The sequence below is a fragment of the Anopheles merus genome, chromosome 2R (assembly GCF_017562075.2).
Source record: "Anopheles merus strain MAF chromosome 2R, AmerM5.1, whole genome shotgun sequence".
Classification (NCBI taxonomy): Eukaryota; Metazoa; Arthropoda; class Insecta; order Diptera; family Culicidae; genus Anopheles; species Anopheles merus.
The window spans coordinates 10020710-10038056 of NC_054082.1; the positions used below are offsets into that span (position 1 = coordinate 10020710).

The window sequence follows — 17347 nt, forward strand, 5'->3', positions numbered from 1 at the left end:
CAGCTGTTGCGGTTACTCGCACACTCCCAACCCACCCACCACCACTTCCGAACAACCCGTTCGGAAGACTTTATGAAGTTTTGGCCAGGGCTGTGGGTTGCAAAACGAGCGTGTACATAGCGGGTGTTTTTGGCTCTTTTTTTTGTGGCTCCACCACCTTAACGATCGCGACTCAGATCAGTTCTGCCATTGCGCCCATCTGGCATGGGCGGAGTGGTAGCGAACGTGTTCGAACGATACACCGCTCGCCCAAAATTGGATTTACGTAAAACCCCCGGCCCGAAAGAACCTCCCTCCCCCCCTCCCTCCTTCCACATGATTGGGTGAGATGAAATAAGGACGAACGAACGTGCAGTGCCAGCGCTGTATCATCGTTCCCCGCGTGACCTGACAGCAGCAGCAGCAGCAGCAACATACGCACGTTCGCTGTTAGACGGATCGACGGACTTGCGGACGGGTTTGCCGTCTACTTCAAAGTGAATCACTTTACCTCACGGTTTCACTCAGCGGGTACCCCACTCCAGCACAACAACGGCAACGGCCAGCTTCACTGTAAAGCAATTTGAGCGAAAATCAATCTTCAGCTAAGATTAGGTGAATGAGTTTTTGTGGTTACGAAAACTCGCCCACACAAAAACGGGAACAATGCACAAAGCACTCTCTCTCTCTCTCCCTTTCTCTCTCGTCGTCAAACTGTCAACCAGCTCATACGTTTCGCTCCTCATAAAAGCGTACACAAACACCGGCCCAATTCCATCCCATTCGCCCCGTTTGGCTGACCCCAATTGTGACAAGTCAATAATTCACTCCGACCATTTGCTACCCCCTCTCCTTATTCCAGGAAAGAGTAGCAGCCAGCAGCCGCAATTTCGATGCAACTAACCCACAACCAGCAAGCAAACAACCGGAAAGTACACTCAAACGCTGACCCGACCGCGTACCACGGAAGACGTGCCGGCAAAAGTTGCAGCGGCCAAGAGTCACCAAAGCTTCCACCTCAACCGGGGTGCCACCTTTGGCAGTAACATAATTAACGATAATAACACTTAAACGATAGCACTCCGACTGCATGCCACGCGCGCGGGCATGCAGTGAGTCGAGTGCACTGTTGCACCTTCGCAAAAACTTTCCCCCGCCGGTCGTTCGGTGTTATCGAGAGCCAATCGGACACCAATTCCGACGGGAAAGTACGCCTTGACTTCGGCAGTTCACGATGGCTCCGGGGGGGGCTGATGGCCTGACCTTGTTTCCCTGGCTACTGTTTGCCAAAGAACTAGACAAAGGAGCAAAGCTACTTTCCTCGGTAAGCTTTTACCTTGAGAGGGTGGGGAAATGGGCTTGACACATTTTCCGATTCAGTTGAAAGCGTACAAGCGAAGGGCGAATGGTTTTCAGCTCACCGAGCGACTTACTTTGCAGCTCCGCAATGAGAAGAAGCTCCATTGAGGATATCTTCAAGATATTCTAGGTAAATAACTTCCCCATTTTAGCACTGAAGCGGCTGAATGTCTCAACTTTGAAGATTTATGAGGTGTTTGCCAGGTAAGGTACATCTTCGTTAGGTGAAGATTGTTTTGCAGTTGGGAGTGAACATAATTAGAATCTTTATTAGCATGAGCAAGAGCATTTACACTGTTTTCCAGCTCAGTTTTCAATGTGATTGTGACGCGTTTTTCAAAACTTGCAAGAGGTTTTTCAACAGATGTCATCACAAGTGACAGCTGGGCTGTTGAAAAAACCTCTTGCGATTGTTGAATAATGCCGTTTCCATTAGAAACTGAGCCGGAAAGCAGTGTTTTACTTATACTGTCTTTTAGTCCTTCGAACCGGATTCTTGAGGTTGAAAATTGATTATTCCACTCATAACGCAAAGTTTATTTGAAACTATGTTTCATTGTAAAGGAATTATCGTTTTGATTTCTCCAACATAAACTCTTATAATTATAATAGTCTCTATTTTGGTTAGTAAAAGTGTAAAACTAGTACATAAGGCATTGGGTGCGATAAAATTGGACGAAAAGTTTAATCCAATCTCCCTCTAACAAAATCGATTGCGGACTCAAACCCTCGCAACAAACACAAACAATCAATTGTGATGTGTCGAAAGGATTGCGTTGCGAATTTTATCCCTTACTAAATAGACAGTACACGAAGAACGTTAACCTCGCATCGTGACAAACAAGGGCAGCTGCAACACACACACACACACACACACACAATAAAAACCAAAACAACTACAAATCCTCCATCCAGACCAAAGCCAGCCCATGCACACTGAGCGACTTTTCAGCTAAACGTTTGCCCGCTGCAAATATGCATTCGCCGGGTGCAGCATTCCAACCAAAATGTCCCTCAACCCACACACAAAAAAAAACGTGAGAACGAAAATATGTCAAACCAAACGTTGAAAATATGTACTTTACGCGGTGCACACACCACACGCCAATCGGCCCCTTGCGATTGGGAGAACATGGATGCGAGAGCTTCCCCCAGCACAGAGCACACGAATATCGCGTGTGCATTCAACCAGCAGCCGCAAAGTGCACTTTTGCAAACCGTTCACGCTCACAAAAGTCACGTACACGGCTGGCTGCAAGGGGGTTCGAAGAAAGCTGAAGAACGCACACACACCCATCCAGCATCACCCACATCGAAGCTTTCGTTCTATTCATCCCGTTTTCGGTTCGTGCTTTTGCTGGCCCTTGCCTCTCTTCCTTTACATTGTTTGTTGTATTTACCATCGCAAAGATAGACAACAATGCTGAAGAGAAAATTATAATGGTCCTGCGAGCACCATTCGGCAGAGCACCATCATCATCATCATCATCACAATCATTGCCGTGGTCGGAGAAAGGGTACGGGGAGTCGTCGAAAATCGTCGTGAAAAGCGTCGAGTCCGTAGCGAAAAATGCTTCATTCCCAGGTCGGAATAATATTTGCCCTTTTTGGCCGTATTTAACAAAACGCAAACCGTCGCCGCAGGCCGCACCTTCCATTCAACCCCTTCGCGTTTTGCGTTGCGAGTAGCGCGCATGGGAAAATAAAATAGATCATACTGGGGCATCGTCTTTTTTCTTTCTTGCTTTACTCTCTTTTTTTATGCTAACGTTCAGCATCCCAGAACCAAACCAACAACAGCGAGCTTTTCTTCATTCAACCATTTCAAGCCGCTATTTTTGACCTCGTAGTTTGGTGGTGGTTTGTGGCGAGGTAACAGCAGCAGCAGCAGCAGTGACTGAATGTCAAGAATGGAAAGCTCGAAAGGATTAACCTCAAACCTGACATAGTTGCAGTTGTGTGAGTTTGTCTTTCGAACGTTGGGAATGCTTTGAGTTCGTGCAAAAACTGAGTTTTTTTTATAAGGAAAGTCATTCCTGCAAGCGGGGATAAGTTGTGTAAAAAAAAAACACTAAAAACCTAACCTCTGCATAAAGGGTTTAGATTATGTTAAACAACAGCGATGCACTCCTTTAAAAATCCATAAAAAAAGAACATCGTTTTTATTCCAAAAGACTGCATAAACGACAACACGTTCATGCAATTCGTGTAAAGAAGTGACTGTTGCAAATAAAATTACTGTACTTCCCTTCGCCAGACTCTCAACTCAACAACTCCATCGAGAGCAGCGTGCAGTCGTCATCCGCGCGGACGTACAACTTTCTTTCCCCATTTCCCCATCGCCGTTCAGTTTGCATTCTCAGCTTATCGCGACACTCGCGACAACTCTGCGCTCACCTGCGCAGCCAGCACCAATTTCGCAGTGCCCAATTGTCTCTCGACGGTGAAAAGTCAACCTTAAACTTTTATCGCGCGATAAAATTACCGGGCCTGTGAAAAATGAGCCACAGGAGAGGGGTGATTTGGTGGAAGAGGGGGAGGGGGGGGGAGAATTACAGTGCTCCACACCAGCAGCTCTCCCGGATAAACTTTGGCGTCACTTTAAAGTCATCCTGTCGGTGAAGTTATTCATTATGATTTCGCCCAGGCCCGTGTCGTCGCGGACACATTAGTTTGCATCAAGCACCAAGCGCCAGCAGCAGACCAGAAATGCACCGCCACGGTACTTGCCCATCCTTTTCCCCGCTCACGCACACCGCCCATCACCACGTGGGCAAATAAATTGCCCATCGCCCATTCGGGAGACGGGGGTTTACAAAAGATAACATGCACCGTGTCTCTGTCTGTCTCCGGTTTTGGTGTTGCCGCCAGCGCCGACGCTTTTGCCCGCTTCAGTTAGCTTTTGGAAGGGGAAAAAAAACTTTTCATTTCGACGACAGCTTCCACCCCCCCCCCCCCCCCCCCCCCGTCTCCACTGTTGCGAGGTGATGGGCCGGAGAAAATTTGTTCATTTTTTAAAACCCGTCCGATGCGCGTGATCCTTTGCTGGGCGTTCGCGGGTAAATGGACGACCCAAGCGCAAGCTAGATGAATGGAATGCAGCCTGGGTGTAAGAGCACTCGGTGCTGGGGTTTGCATTTGTTGCAAAACCACCAATCCACCCTTTCCCCCCAACCAGGGCAAACCCTTTGCAAAGTTAGTTTGCTGGGGTTTGAGCGAGCGGCTTCCCGGACGGTTTCAGCTTTGGTCGGTGGTCTTTATCGCGCACGTTCTCCGCCATTCGACCAACCCCCCCAAAAAAAAACAAGCCATTTGCGCTTTCTTTCCCCTTTCCCGCAGACGAGCATGAAGCGAAATGCGCTCCACTTTTGCCAGTCACACAAACTGGCACCATAACTCCAAATCGCTTTTCACCGCCAGCCAAATCCCTTTTGCTCTCGCGCGCCATTTCTTTGCGCGCAACGTCAAACGGGCGGAAATGGACTATTTATAACAGCCCCATGCACTTTTCCCTTTCGCACATTCCCTTCCTCTCTTCGCTTGTCTAAATTGGGAGAAAAATGCGATGGGGTGAGGCAAATTTCCATATTTGTAAAATAAATATCTAATTTGTTTTTTGCAGCAACCGCTCCGCAGCGCTCGAACGCTATACACCACACCGTATCCCGCATATGGGAAATAAGAAATAACTGCACATCAACATGGTGAATAGCCATGGTTTTTATTCTTCTCATTCTCTCTCCCTCTCTCTATCTCCTAACGTACAGTTTGTGCATATTTTAGCAGCAAGCTTTTTGTGTGCTATTAATTTATTTCATTGCTCCACTGTAACAGGTCCTCGGTTGGCTGCCCTTGCCTGGCTGCACTCATTGCATTGCGCTGCTTTGAGTCCTTATTGTTTAACCCTCGTCTCAGACATGCCCTTTTTGTGTTGAAGTTAGTGTTTTGAATTTTGAGCTGAATTAAATACAATATGCATCCTTTTATAGTTACATCTGTGATCAATGACATCCAATTTCAACCAATGACATCCAAAGCAATAATAATGTCCAAAGTCATATCAGACCTTCGCCACTCATCTTCATCATAACAGTCGGTCGATGTACTATCTGCACCAAGCAGCACAAATACATTCGACACCAAATGACTATTGCACACCTTCGACAAACAACGGCGCAGCAAATCGTTTTCTGGGGGGGAAATTGTATTTAAATTTTAAGCAAGTGCCACATCGCCCTTCTTCCCACACACCACCACCAGGCAGACATTTTAATGAAACTTTGCTCTCCATTTATCGGCAGCCACCCGCAAAACTCTAAACAACAGCTCCATCACCAATGACACTACCGGCGGGCATCGTTGCGACAAAAAGAAGGGATTGTCCGGCAACGCCAGTCCAAAGTACACCATGTGGGGGAAGAGAGAGAGAGAGAGAGAGAGAGAGAGAGAGAGAGAGAGAGAGAGAGAGAAGGAGAGGTTATGCACACACACACAGTTCCACCTTTTCGATAACAAAAAAATCATGTGAGCTCCCCCGCTTGGGTTAAGCTACAAAACCCCGAACCCGTATGCAGTGGTGTTTAGGGCTGCATGTTTCTGGCTCACCGAATCGCAAATAAATGAGTCATGTGCACCGAAAGCGTGTGCCCTTTGCCTCCTTACAGTGCAGTGTGTGTGTGTGTGTGTGTGTGTGCGTGTGTCCGAGGTTGTCCCAGAGCCGGATGTTCGCCACCATCTACAGCCAAACTACACCTGGGGATGCGTTTCCTGGGTGGCGCTAGGCAACCCCGGACATGGAGAGGTTGAGAAATACACTCTCCCGCCCCGCCCAACACAGACGACCGCAGGGACCGGCAGCGAGCTCGTACGTGTTGGAGAATATTTGCAATTTTACAAATGGCAACTTTCGGCAATGTTACCGTACACCAAGCCAGGCCGGGGGCTGGGTGTGCGCTCGCAAAAGCCTCGGCGTGGGGGGAACAAAACACGCCACGGCAGGACACTTTCGTAGCTTTTTAAGCATTCCGAACCTTTAAACAATAACCCGTTTTGCAATCAGTCCCCACTGCAGGGTCGGAAGGTACGCCGGAAGAAGAAGGGTTCCGCCGTGGTGGAACCGTGTTGCTCTGGTGGATACCCCCGGCAGCTTCCTTTATATCGCTACTCACACACCCACACGTGCTTTAATTTAACGAAAGCTTCGTACGAGGGCGATAGTTCCCCCCGTTCTAACCCAGAGCGAATGGGTTTCCACGAAAACGTTTTTCCTAATTTGAATTGTCAGGACGGGATGAAGTATTTCAATTTACCGTAAATGAAATTCGGCTCGGAAAAGTTCCATTTCGGGCGCTAAAGAGTGCTCTCAACGGGGCATGGTAGTTAGCATGGCTGCCACAGCCAGCTTTGTTGTGTGGTTTAAATTGTTCCATGTTGGATTGGTTTTTTTTTTTGCTTTTTATTCTTGCAAGGAAAACCAAAAGAGGTACTAAAAAGGTTATTTGAGGATTTAGAAACGCCAAAAAAGAGACATTTTCTACACTCTTTTTTAATTGACACTTGGTGCTCATGGTTTTACTCAAAGTGTATGAATATCAGGTGGTCTCGTCCCATACAAATTGACAACTAATTTCGGAATCAAAAAAAGCTCCTTTTGACAGAATGGGTGAAATGAATTTCCATAGGAACCGTTCGCTTTGTTCTTAGCAACACATATGTAGTACACATTGGTGTCCTCATCGACGGCATTATTTTGATCCAAAAATGGATTTAAATAGTTCAGATTTGGTTTAGCTTACAATAACAAATATTTTGAGTGCTTTTTAAGGTATTTCTGTGCAAATAACGAAGATTCTAAGTTTGTTTGTGTATTAGGCAAGTCGTCAGAAAGCTTGTTTGGGGAAATGTTTTCACCCATGCTGTCAAAAAGTGACGTTCAACTTTTGCTATGAAAAACAGGCTATGAGACCACCTGATATTCATACACTTTGGTTTTACTAAAGTCTTACCACATCTTTTTCCCGTAGAAAAACTAACATTTGCTCAATTCTTTTGCATGATTTGCTCCATGGATGACTTGCGCTCTCCGACACAATTTCTTATGGTTGTGTTTTTCCACTGCGAAGATACTAAACCTCTGAGGTAATAAAGGACATTACAGCTACACCAACAAACACTACACTACAGAAAAAGCTAGTCATAAAATTCAATTGCTCCTCATTTTTAAGACCTTCCCGTACAAACAGGCAACATAATAAAGGCACTTAGAAAAAAACCAATCCTACGAAACCCGTAACGGCGTGTACCTGTGCTAATGCTTTCTTCTTAAAGCCGCCGCACGCATTGCAACCATAATCTCCCTCACCCACCTGCGTCCCATCCCTCCCATCATCCTTATCGTCATTTAAATGGCATCCCAAAATCATAATCTCCCCCCCCCCCCTCACACAAAGCTTCTCGCCAGCCAATCTCCCCAACCCCTTACCCAGGCACGAGCAAGGCAGGTGCCAACGCCGATTAGCACGGGGTTTCACCAACCATACTTTCACCGCACACCACACACAGCACACGCCGCTCCGTTGCTCCGACTCCGGCAAGGCAAGCAAGGCGACACCGAAAGAAACAGAAAAGGAACCACGCACCATTATTGTCCACACGCGCCGCCCGCTTTCGCTTTCGGGGAAATTTAAATTGAAATCCACGAGACCGCACTGCCTGCCCGGGGTTTAAAGGGCGAACGCGTTTAATGAAAATTTAATTGACCTCGCAAGGCGATGGCGTTTGCCGTGGGCGCGCCCTCCCCGGGGTGACTACTTCCGGTCGTTTTCTTTCCCGTGCTTCGTTAAACTCCCAAACCGGTGACCGGTATATATCCTTGGAAACGGGGCGAAAGCTTAGATTAAAGTTCAACGGTTCGGTTTAAAAACGCACAAAAAATGCCACTAAAGCGCTGCACAGTGTGATTTCACCATTTTCTTTCCGGGATTTTCTCGCTCTTCTTCCGTTTCTTTGTCGCTCTCTTTTCGCTAATGGAAACACGCGTAGTAAAGCGTAATGTAGTCCGTTTTCCACAAGCCATCAGATCCGGTAGGTTCATTTTTCTACTTGCTTTTTCGCCTTCGAGCGCCTGTCACCCTGTCGAGGGCCTTAGTGCTTTATGAAGTTCCATTGTAGGTAGTGCTGTTGTTGCTCAGTATTGGGAGCAAGGCTCTATATATATATTTTTATCTAACCGCATTAAGCTTTCCGCCGATCATCCCCTCGTCAGCAGCTCTGCCGGAACAGTCCCGCGAGTACAGTCTTCTCACGCCGCGCAAAGTTCACTTTAACATGGTCACGCAAAAGGCACACAGTTTGCGTTAGTTCATATTTCCCCCTCCGCTCCTAGGCCACAACAACGTGAGGTGAGGAAAGGAACTCGCGTTAAATCAAAGCAACTACCGAAGGGAAATGAAAACACCCTACCTGCCGCCTGGGAAGCCCCATAAGAACGAGCGGTGCACAAGCGGAAAGATATTTAAATAATTCAAGATTTCCGTTTTCGTGGTCCAAATTAAGTCCAGGTGATTACAGCTACAGTTCCTTACTTAGCGGTACGATAGCGGAAGCAAAAGGAAATGAAACAGAATTGGACTTACAAGGGAGCTGTATGTTGCTTTTTTTAAAAGGACTTTGCCTGTTGAAACCTGCACTTCAACGTACGCTTAATGAGTGTTTAGAGGATGCCGGCTAGTTTTGTCTTTCCTATTTTTGTAGGTATTACTGAAGAATTCTTTAGGCTGGAATTTAATCAAACAAGTGTATTGGAAAAGATGTAAATGATCATTTTTTCCCAACTTTAAAAAGGCATCGTTTCTAATTTTGAGCAAATTGTCCGTCCGTCAAATTCCGTCCGTTCAGCGAGTCCATCCGGCAACTGATCCACTGATTGGAATGATTTGGTCCTGGTAGACGGAATTTGGTGCAATAGCTGCAGGACATGGACACGTACATACAGGGTTTCCCACGATTTATTGGTCAGTTTCCATGATTTTTTGGTGCGTTCCCACGATTTTTTGGTCGTATCTCATAGATTTTTGGTTCGTTCCTATAATTTATTGGTATTTTCAGATTTGATATCAATACAATCGGACCAAAAAATTCTGGGAAACGGCCAAAAATCGTGGGAACGCACCAAAAAAATATGGGAACCCACCAAAAATTGATGGGAACCGACCAATAAATCGTGGGAAACCCTGTAATAAGCGAACATAATTTAAAGAAAGTTGTAGTGCAATCTGTACGTAGAAAAACACGACGAACAGAACGTTCGCAATGTCCATTAATTTATGTTCAGTTAAATCAGTTTAATCATTGCATTTTAAGTTACACCTCTCGTTTTCCCATTCTGCGCGGTGTTTGCTGAATCTGGTCCAGTTGAACTAACAATAATCATAATAAACCCAATTATCTTCCGTCCGGGGCCTACCGCTACCAACCCAACGGTTAGAGAGTGTGGCTCGCGATGAAAATGAAGTGATGGAAAATTAACGCTTTGATCACTACCACCGGCGCCACACTCGGGTACCACACACACACACACACCTCACTGCAACTATTTTACGTCTGTCCGCCCGGAGGCAGAAGGAAAAATAAATAAATAAAAATAAATTCAATAATCATCCGCTGCGTAAATTGGCAGTGCTGTGATTTCCTGATTTTTATTTGCCCCATTTCGCTGGCATTGTGCGCCCCGGTGCCAGTGCTTTATCACTGCCTGTCTCCTGTTGTTTCGTGAAATTGGCTGCAACGACCTGCAACCACGCCAGTACGGGGTGGACGGACCAGACATATGCCCGGCGCGCCAGATTTTGCACATCAAACGCCAAATTACATTGTCCCCCGTCCGTTCAACCGATCATGCGTAAATGACGCACTGCCTACTAGAGTGGCATCGTTTCGCCTCGATGCTCCATGTGCAACATATTCTTTTTTTCTCTCTCTCTCTCTCTCCTCTACCATGTGGCAAATTAGTCAACAAACTCAACTCGACCGCCGAATGCTTATGCACATCCTCCCCCTCGAGCAGAAAAGCGTGTGTGTGTGTGTGTGTGGCGGAAGCGTTCAAACAATTTGTTACCATAAAACTCACACAAATTAATTAAGCCACGATTGGATGCAATTAATAATTGATTAAATTCAAATTAATTGTGCAAATGATCTAGGAGGTTATGGGGACTGGCGACGGCACATTGTCTGAATAATGCAGCTCTAGCTGTCCGCTTCAATCGCAGACTATATCGGTGAAAATGTGAAAAAACCTTCTTTTTATACAATATCACTAATAATTTAAAGAACATTTTAAAAATTACAAAATTTCTTCATATCGATGTAGGAAAAAAAACATTTAATTTTTTCACACGCCATCACAGCTGTTGTGCACGGTTAATACCACCAGCACCGGCGTATGCGTTTTTCAACATCTATGGACAATAATTCGTAATTACACATCGCGGACCTCTGCCGGCCTCATCTGTGTTGTGGTGTAATTTTGGATGCTCAATCAATCACCTGCATTGCTGCTGACATATACTGACGAAACATTACAATTTCAATATACAGCGCATCATAATCTCGCGCTTCAATTCCGCAACCAACACAAACCCACTTGAGCTGATTAAAAAACACACACAAAAAAACATTCAAACCTTGAAAAGGGAAGAAAGAACACGCATTGCCCCGCTCAATTATAGCTTTCAAGACCAGGTCGGTCAAACATTGCTCACAATTGCGCTTACACCCTCTGGCCCGGCGAACACACACACATCGTTACAGCATCATACAATTTCCACCAGTTACCAGGTCATTCGGGGTTGCCGTGCATTTAATTAACCAACCGGCGGCGGCAGTGGTTTTGTTTCGGTGGCTGGAAAAAAAACCGGGCCACCTCTGCAGGTTGGCAAGTGCGAGTGGTGGCGGCGAGCGTTGTTCGAGATTTTTCCCTTCCAGCGTTCATTTTGGGACCAAACCCCAGATGATGAGCAATCGGTGCCACCAACAGCAGCCACACGCTATGGGAAAATAAGCTCAAGTTTGCGTGCTTTGTTGCCTGTATCGTGCCTGTCAACGAACCCATCTTTCTCATCGATCGGTTGACGCTGTGACGCAGTTGCCGTACCGTACCCCTGAAAAGATGTGAGTTTTGTCTTGGTAATGATCAATCTTTACCACGAAGCTTTTTACATTGCAAGCACACCCACCCAGCTCAACCGGTTCAAGGTGCCAAAGCTGAAGAAAACTGGAACGCATCATCTCAACCGCCATTTCACCTTCACATGTCATTTCACACGTCACACACGTGAAGCGGTGATGAATCGAGCGGTGGTGCGTTGCGAAAAGCAGCCCACAGCGGCACGATTCGATCGACTTGTGGTCTCGTTGGTCAATGTATACAATTTGTGTTGCTTCGTGTTGTTTTGTTTCTTCTCCTTTCGGCATCAATTTGCTGTTAAATAACATGACATTTTAGGTCGAAATGTCACGGCGGTGGGTAGTGGCATCCGGGCAGAAAACGATATTGCTGACCATACACGACCATACACCGAATCACACGAACACACGCACACACTAATGAGTGCACAATTTTGGTCGGATTTTGAAAAATTGCTCATTTTTTTTTAATGCCCACAAATATTGCAAAACAAAACCATTTTAAACCCCTTTTAAAAGTCCAAAAAACGAAAACGATCGCGGTTGGTTCACACCGTTCTTCACGCGTGTACTGCTGCGCCTGGTGCAATAAACCATCATCATCTTGGCACTTCTGATTGCCGTTTTTATTTTAATTTCCCATCCCCATGAAGAGTCTTTGTATTTGTGCCAGCTGCTCCATTGAGTTCTTCCCTGTGAATCAATTGTTTGCCCTCTCTTGTTTCTCACGCCTCGGCTGATTGCGCATTTGCGTGAGGAAGAGATTTATGAAATAAAGTACATTTTCTTAAAAATTGTGAAATCAACACACTACACCACTGTGACGCTGCACTTGAGGCGCTGCCAATAGCCGTGCTCCAAATTCTGCCGGCAGCTAAACAACAGCGACAACGCACGCATTGTGCGTAATCACACTCTTGAGCCCATCAAAAACGCTTCTCCATAGACGATCACTCCCGGACGGGATCGCGCCCCCGGGGGACTGCTTTGCTAACGAGCCAAAACAAACAAACCACACCTCCCATGTCCCCACACTCAACCCAATTCCTTTTGCAACCATTTTCGAGCTGGAGCTCACCGTTGCATAACAACGACCGGAGAATGGGGAGCGCAGAAGAAATATCAAAAACCAAACCATTCATCGTACGCGGCAAAACGCAGACCAATGATGCTCCTGCAGTAACGTGCATAATGAGAAGCCGAAACGACCAAGCACCAAATCACGACGTTCAGCCGCCCCAGTTCCAATTAACTAAACGTGAAAATGCGGGATGATCGTTAATTCCGATCACGTTTGTACGTACCGGCGCTGTGTTGGTGCTGGGGCACGCGAAGCGAAAAGCAAGAGGAAAGCCAAATGCAGCGCGCACAAGTCGATGAAAGGATTCCTTCCCCGTGGTAAGCCTCTTACAGTTCCAGCCTGTTTTTATTTTCTTCCATCTTAAAATGGAATCATTTCACCTGAAGTGCAGAGCATGGTTTCTCCCAGCACTTTCCCAGCGGGGCACGTTTTTTTTATGTGAGTTAGCATAATATCTTTCCGGGCGAAAACACCTCGAAAAGGGGGAAAATTATTTTATTCGCGTTTAGCGCACTAGTACATCATCCTCTCGACTGACTTAATTAGTTGCAGCGTGTTTGCCACCACTCCAGTGCGCTGGCCCGTGTCCAGACTGCACCGAGCTTGGTTTTGCATTTTGTGCACGGGAAAAATAATGAGACAGGAGAGAGAGGGAGCAGGAATCCGTCTTTTCCACCAACAGACAGCTTACCGCAAAGCAATGAGCAGCGTAAATATGTTTTTCCCCTTAAGAATTAACAATGGTTTGAAGATAAAAGGCTCTGATGGTGTTTATGCACAAGCTGCACATTCAGTGCAATAAAATAAAGCAAGCATTAAGTGAAGCCATTTTCAATGCATTAACGGCATTGTATCTCTATAGTATCAGCAGCAGTCATAATGCGCTCGTACACCACTCAAAGAGAGCTTTAACCAAAACGACATAATACGACATTTGTTTCAATATTAATGGGAAAAGTCGTTTTCTAACGCCATTGCACCAAAACCAGCAATTGCGTAGCCACCACTGCTACAATCTCGTTCGGTGAACGTAATCAACGGACACTCCACCCATCATCAGGTCATCAGGTTATCTTTCATCGAAATGGCAACATACGAGGCGGAGCATTACTACTTTTTTGCTCCTACTGCCTCCTAACCTAACAACGAGAGCAAAGCGCCATAACGCATCATCCACAAAAGCGAACGACAAACGAATGGTGCAAAAATTATTTGAACGATTCGTTACTGTCATTGCTAGAGTAACCTGACGATTTTACTGTTTTATCGCACGTTTAAGCTATTTTCCAGCGAAAACGAGTCCACTGGTTCGCACTAATTTGCTGCCATCGTTTGGCACACAAATGGGAAATGCCACAGAAAGAGCTTTCAAACGAAAAATGATACGCTTTCCGCAACAAATAAAACAAACGGTTTTGTGGGTATTTTTATTAAATTTTACCGATTTTTCTCCGAACTGCGTTCGTACATAATGAGGACACTTCCCAGAATGCTATTATTATTATTTCTGTTTCCCACAACCCGGTCGACAGGGAGATCTCGCCCGTCGTCCCAGGGTCTTTCGGGACGCAGATTGATTACACGCTTTTCCTGGCACACGGCGACACTCATTCGCCCACCAGTCATCGTCGATCGGCCTTTTTTTATCGAAGCACAGTTCTGGTTGATTGAACAGTTTTCAATCACAACCAAACGCCGCGGTTTGCCCGGAAGTGCATTCCGATACTCTTGAACGTCAACGACGGACGATGGTGCAGAATTGAACAGATTTCTCTATCGAAAGCGATTCTTGTAATTTTGGATCGAAAGCTTCCACAATTCCGATGGTGAAAGACCAATGAAAAGCTGTGGCGCTCGACAGCACAAAATAAGAACAACGCTTAAATAGCTCCCAGCACGCCGGAAGGGTAAATGGATTGGAATGCAGAAGAATGCTCCTTCATAGAACCCCTCCAATAAAAATGAAACAAACGGCGCTATAAAAAAAACCCCACGGCCCCAAATGGTGATGTCTGTGCTTACTTATAGCAATAATAATTTGTTTTTATTAAATTGTGTTAAAACTTTCACAACATCGGTTCACAAATAGCTCAGAACACTGATTTTACCCATCGAGCAGAAATTGAAGAACGCACACACAGAGAGAGAGAACATTTAAAGCGGATTCTAGCCAGTGACACAAATGCTTCACACGGCAGAAATGTTTCACCAACAATCCAACAATAACCAAACAATTGGTACCGATTTGCCAAGTGTCCCAGCGGGAGTTCCACTCCTAAAAGTGCGGTCCCCGGCGTTATATAACCCATAAAACTGCTGAAACTGTTTTATTCCGACCGGAGCGATGTCCCCCATGTCCCCGAGTGAAGCGTTTCCTTAAACCCGCAATGGCTAGAACACCAACAAACCGATGATGCTCGTTGCTGGGAAACATCTACAAAAACTTTATGCTTATCATTAAACACTTTCCGTGTGTGTGTGTGTGTGTGACCCCTTTGGCACTCCGGATGTGCGCCGAAAAGGTCTCGCGCGTTGGGGACTTGGGGGGGGGCCATTTCATTCCGTTATGATTCCGCCCAGCGGTGTAAAAGTGAAATTGAATTTGTGCTGTGCGCCCTCCCCGGGGCAGTCGTAAAACGTGTTTCCAGAACGAGCGCAACTTACCGATCACCAGCGCCGCCAGGATGATCCCGTGCGCTTTCCACGACGCTTGTCCCATCGACATCGTTATTGCTGAGTGAAACGTCTCGTCCGCCAATGCGCCAAAGACAGGGCTGCAGGGCTGGGTTCACTTTCTTCGGTTGATCTTGGCTCACTGGTTTCACCGTGCCGGGGTTTCACTTTTTCTCACCGGTAAGCGTCGATCTGGTTTTGCGATCTCGATTAGCTTTGCACTTGCACTTCTCACACATGCAGCATCGAATGCGCTCACTAGCTGGCATAGGTTTGCACACCGCCGCACATTGACACTGACACTCACACAGACGCGCCAAATTCGATGCTGCAAACTTGTTTATTTTCCTTTTTTTTAGCACTTTCCTGCAGCAGCAGATTAATGCTGGTAGTTTGTAAAATTTACTTTTCAAAATAAATAGAGCTGCCGTGTTGAGAGAGGCTGAAATTTTAAGCATGTAGCCTTTACAAAATCGTGCCACTATTCAATCAAACAATTATTTAGCCCGAAACAAATACGAGAAAAAGGCAAAAAAGAGGGAGAGTATGATCGTTTTTAGGTGAAAAGTTAGACAAAGCTGCAGCATCAGCGTTTGTGAAATAATAATTTGCTTTGTTGTGGTTTTCAATTTCACATACAAATTGTAACCATTCCGGTTGATTTTGCTGTGCGGTTGCACAGTGTGTTGTAGCCTTTAGTTTACTTCCTTCCGGTGGTGGGATTTTTCATCGCCTTTATTTAATTAGATTCTGCGGTTTGGAAAATGTGTTGGTGAACATTGTACGTTTCGGTGGTTTTGGCCTATGAAATGCATCCGGCTTTGCATCCGGTAATGCAAACGAGAACTAACACATATGGAGGAAAATAGGAAAATGTGGGGCAAAAAAGACTGATGTTTGTAAGCTATAATCTAAATTGATTGACGCATCGCCTTCCCCATGGACGGACACGTTTTGATTCCCTCCCAAATGGTCACGAAAATAGCGACATATCGCTATACACAAGTATCGAGGAGTAGCACCGTTAAGCAGCACGCAATCAAAAGGTTGTAATTCCTTAGCAATAAGCAAGCTCAAGTACCCATATTTCATGTTTAATTTATAGAGCTAATTACTTACTAAAACAAACTATTGCGTGGATCACCGAGCTGCGAGCCCACCGCCTATGTTCGGTAACGGATTCTTTGTACAGTGCAAAAATACTACGCAACACAGTAGGAACAGCGATGGAAAAATTACACAAAGCAGCTCCTCGCTTCGCCTGAGCTGTGTCCTTTTATCGCAAAACAATCGGCAAATCTGCTCCGCGGTACAATCAAGAGATAAGAGAAACAAGCAACACCGCTTACTTTTTTACAAATCTCCGCTTCCCTTTAGCTCCCCCACTAAGGCATTAGGTTCGCATTCGCTTTGTCGCTAACGACCGGAAGCAAGTAAACAAGCCGCTTATCACCGCGTCATGAGGAACCTAACAGAACAACGATCAAACGTCTCGATTTCCCACAAAGGTATTAAAAAAACACACACACACAAACACACATACGAACAGACGGACACACGAAGGCCCATATTGTGTCGCAGTGACTCAGTTATTAGCCACAGCAGAGAGAGAGAAAAAAAAAAACAAGGAAATGTCTGCGGAAAGGTGAGGATGATTTTTCTTCGCTCAATTTAAACTACAGTGACCGCTAGGATGCGAAGCGAGGACAAACGAAACGAAGGGTAGGGAGAGATAGGGAAAGGGCCTTCTTCCAATCCGATTACTGCCGAGACTAAGAAGGGCTTACAAAGATGGTTGGCCGGGTTTGCCCATCCCGCCCAGCGCATCGGGAAAATGTCACACGGTCCGTAATTTTCACTGGCCAGCGGATGTGTGCATGTGTGTGTGTATGTGTGCGTTTGTTAATGTCGACTGTAAGCTGTTTCCCCCCAAAACAGCATCTTGTAAGGTTCCCATTTTGGGTTTTGTTGGGTAAAATTGCACTCAATCCCAAGATTAGAAACGGATCGCACACAGTTTCACACACACACACACACACACACACACACACACACACACACACACACACA

General features: G+C 45.9%; 1 protein-coding gene across 5 annotated transcripts in view; it reads right to left on the reverse strand.

Moving 5' to 3' along the window:
* Nucleotides 1–17347, reverse strand: part of LOC121590546 (protein obstructor-E-like) — a 36656-nt gene that overhangs the window by 19075 nt on the left and 234 nt on the right. For 2 of the 5 annotated variants that reach the window (XM_041910323.1, XM_041910319.1), the window contains exon 2: nucleotides 15269–15719. In XM_041910323.1, the coding sequence (XP_041766257.1) occupies nucleotides 15269–15329 (61 nt within the window). In that variant the 5' untranslated portion in view covers nucleotides 15330–15719. Of the gene's footprint in view, nucleotides 1–15268; nucleotides 15720–16396; nucleotides 16416–17347 lie in introns of those variants that run through there. The other 3 variants (XM_041910320.1, XM_041910322.1, XM_041910321.1) reach the window with 3 other exon arrangements.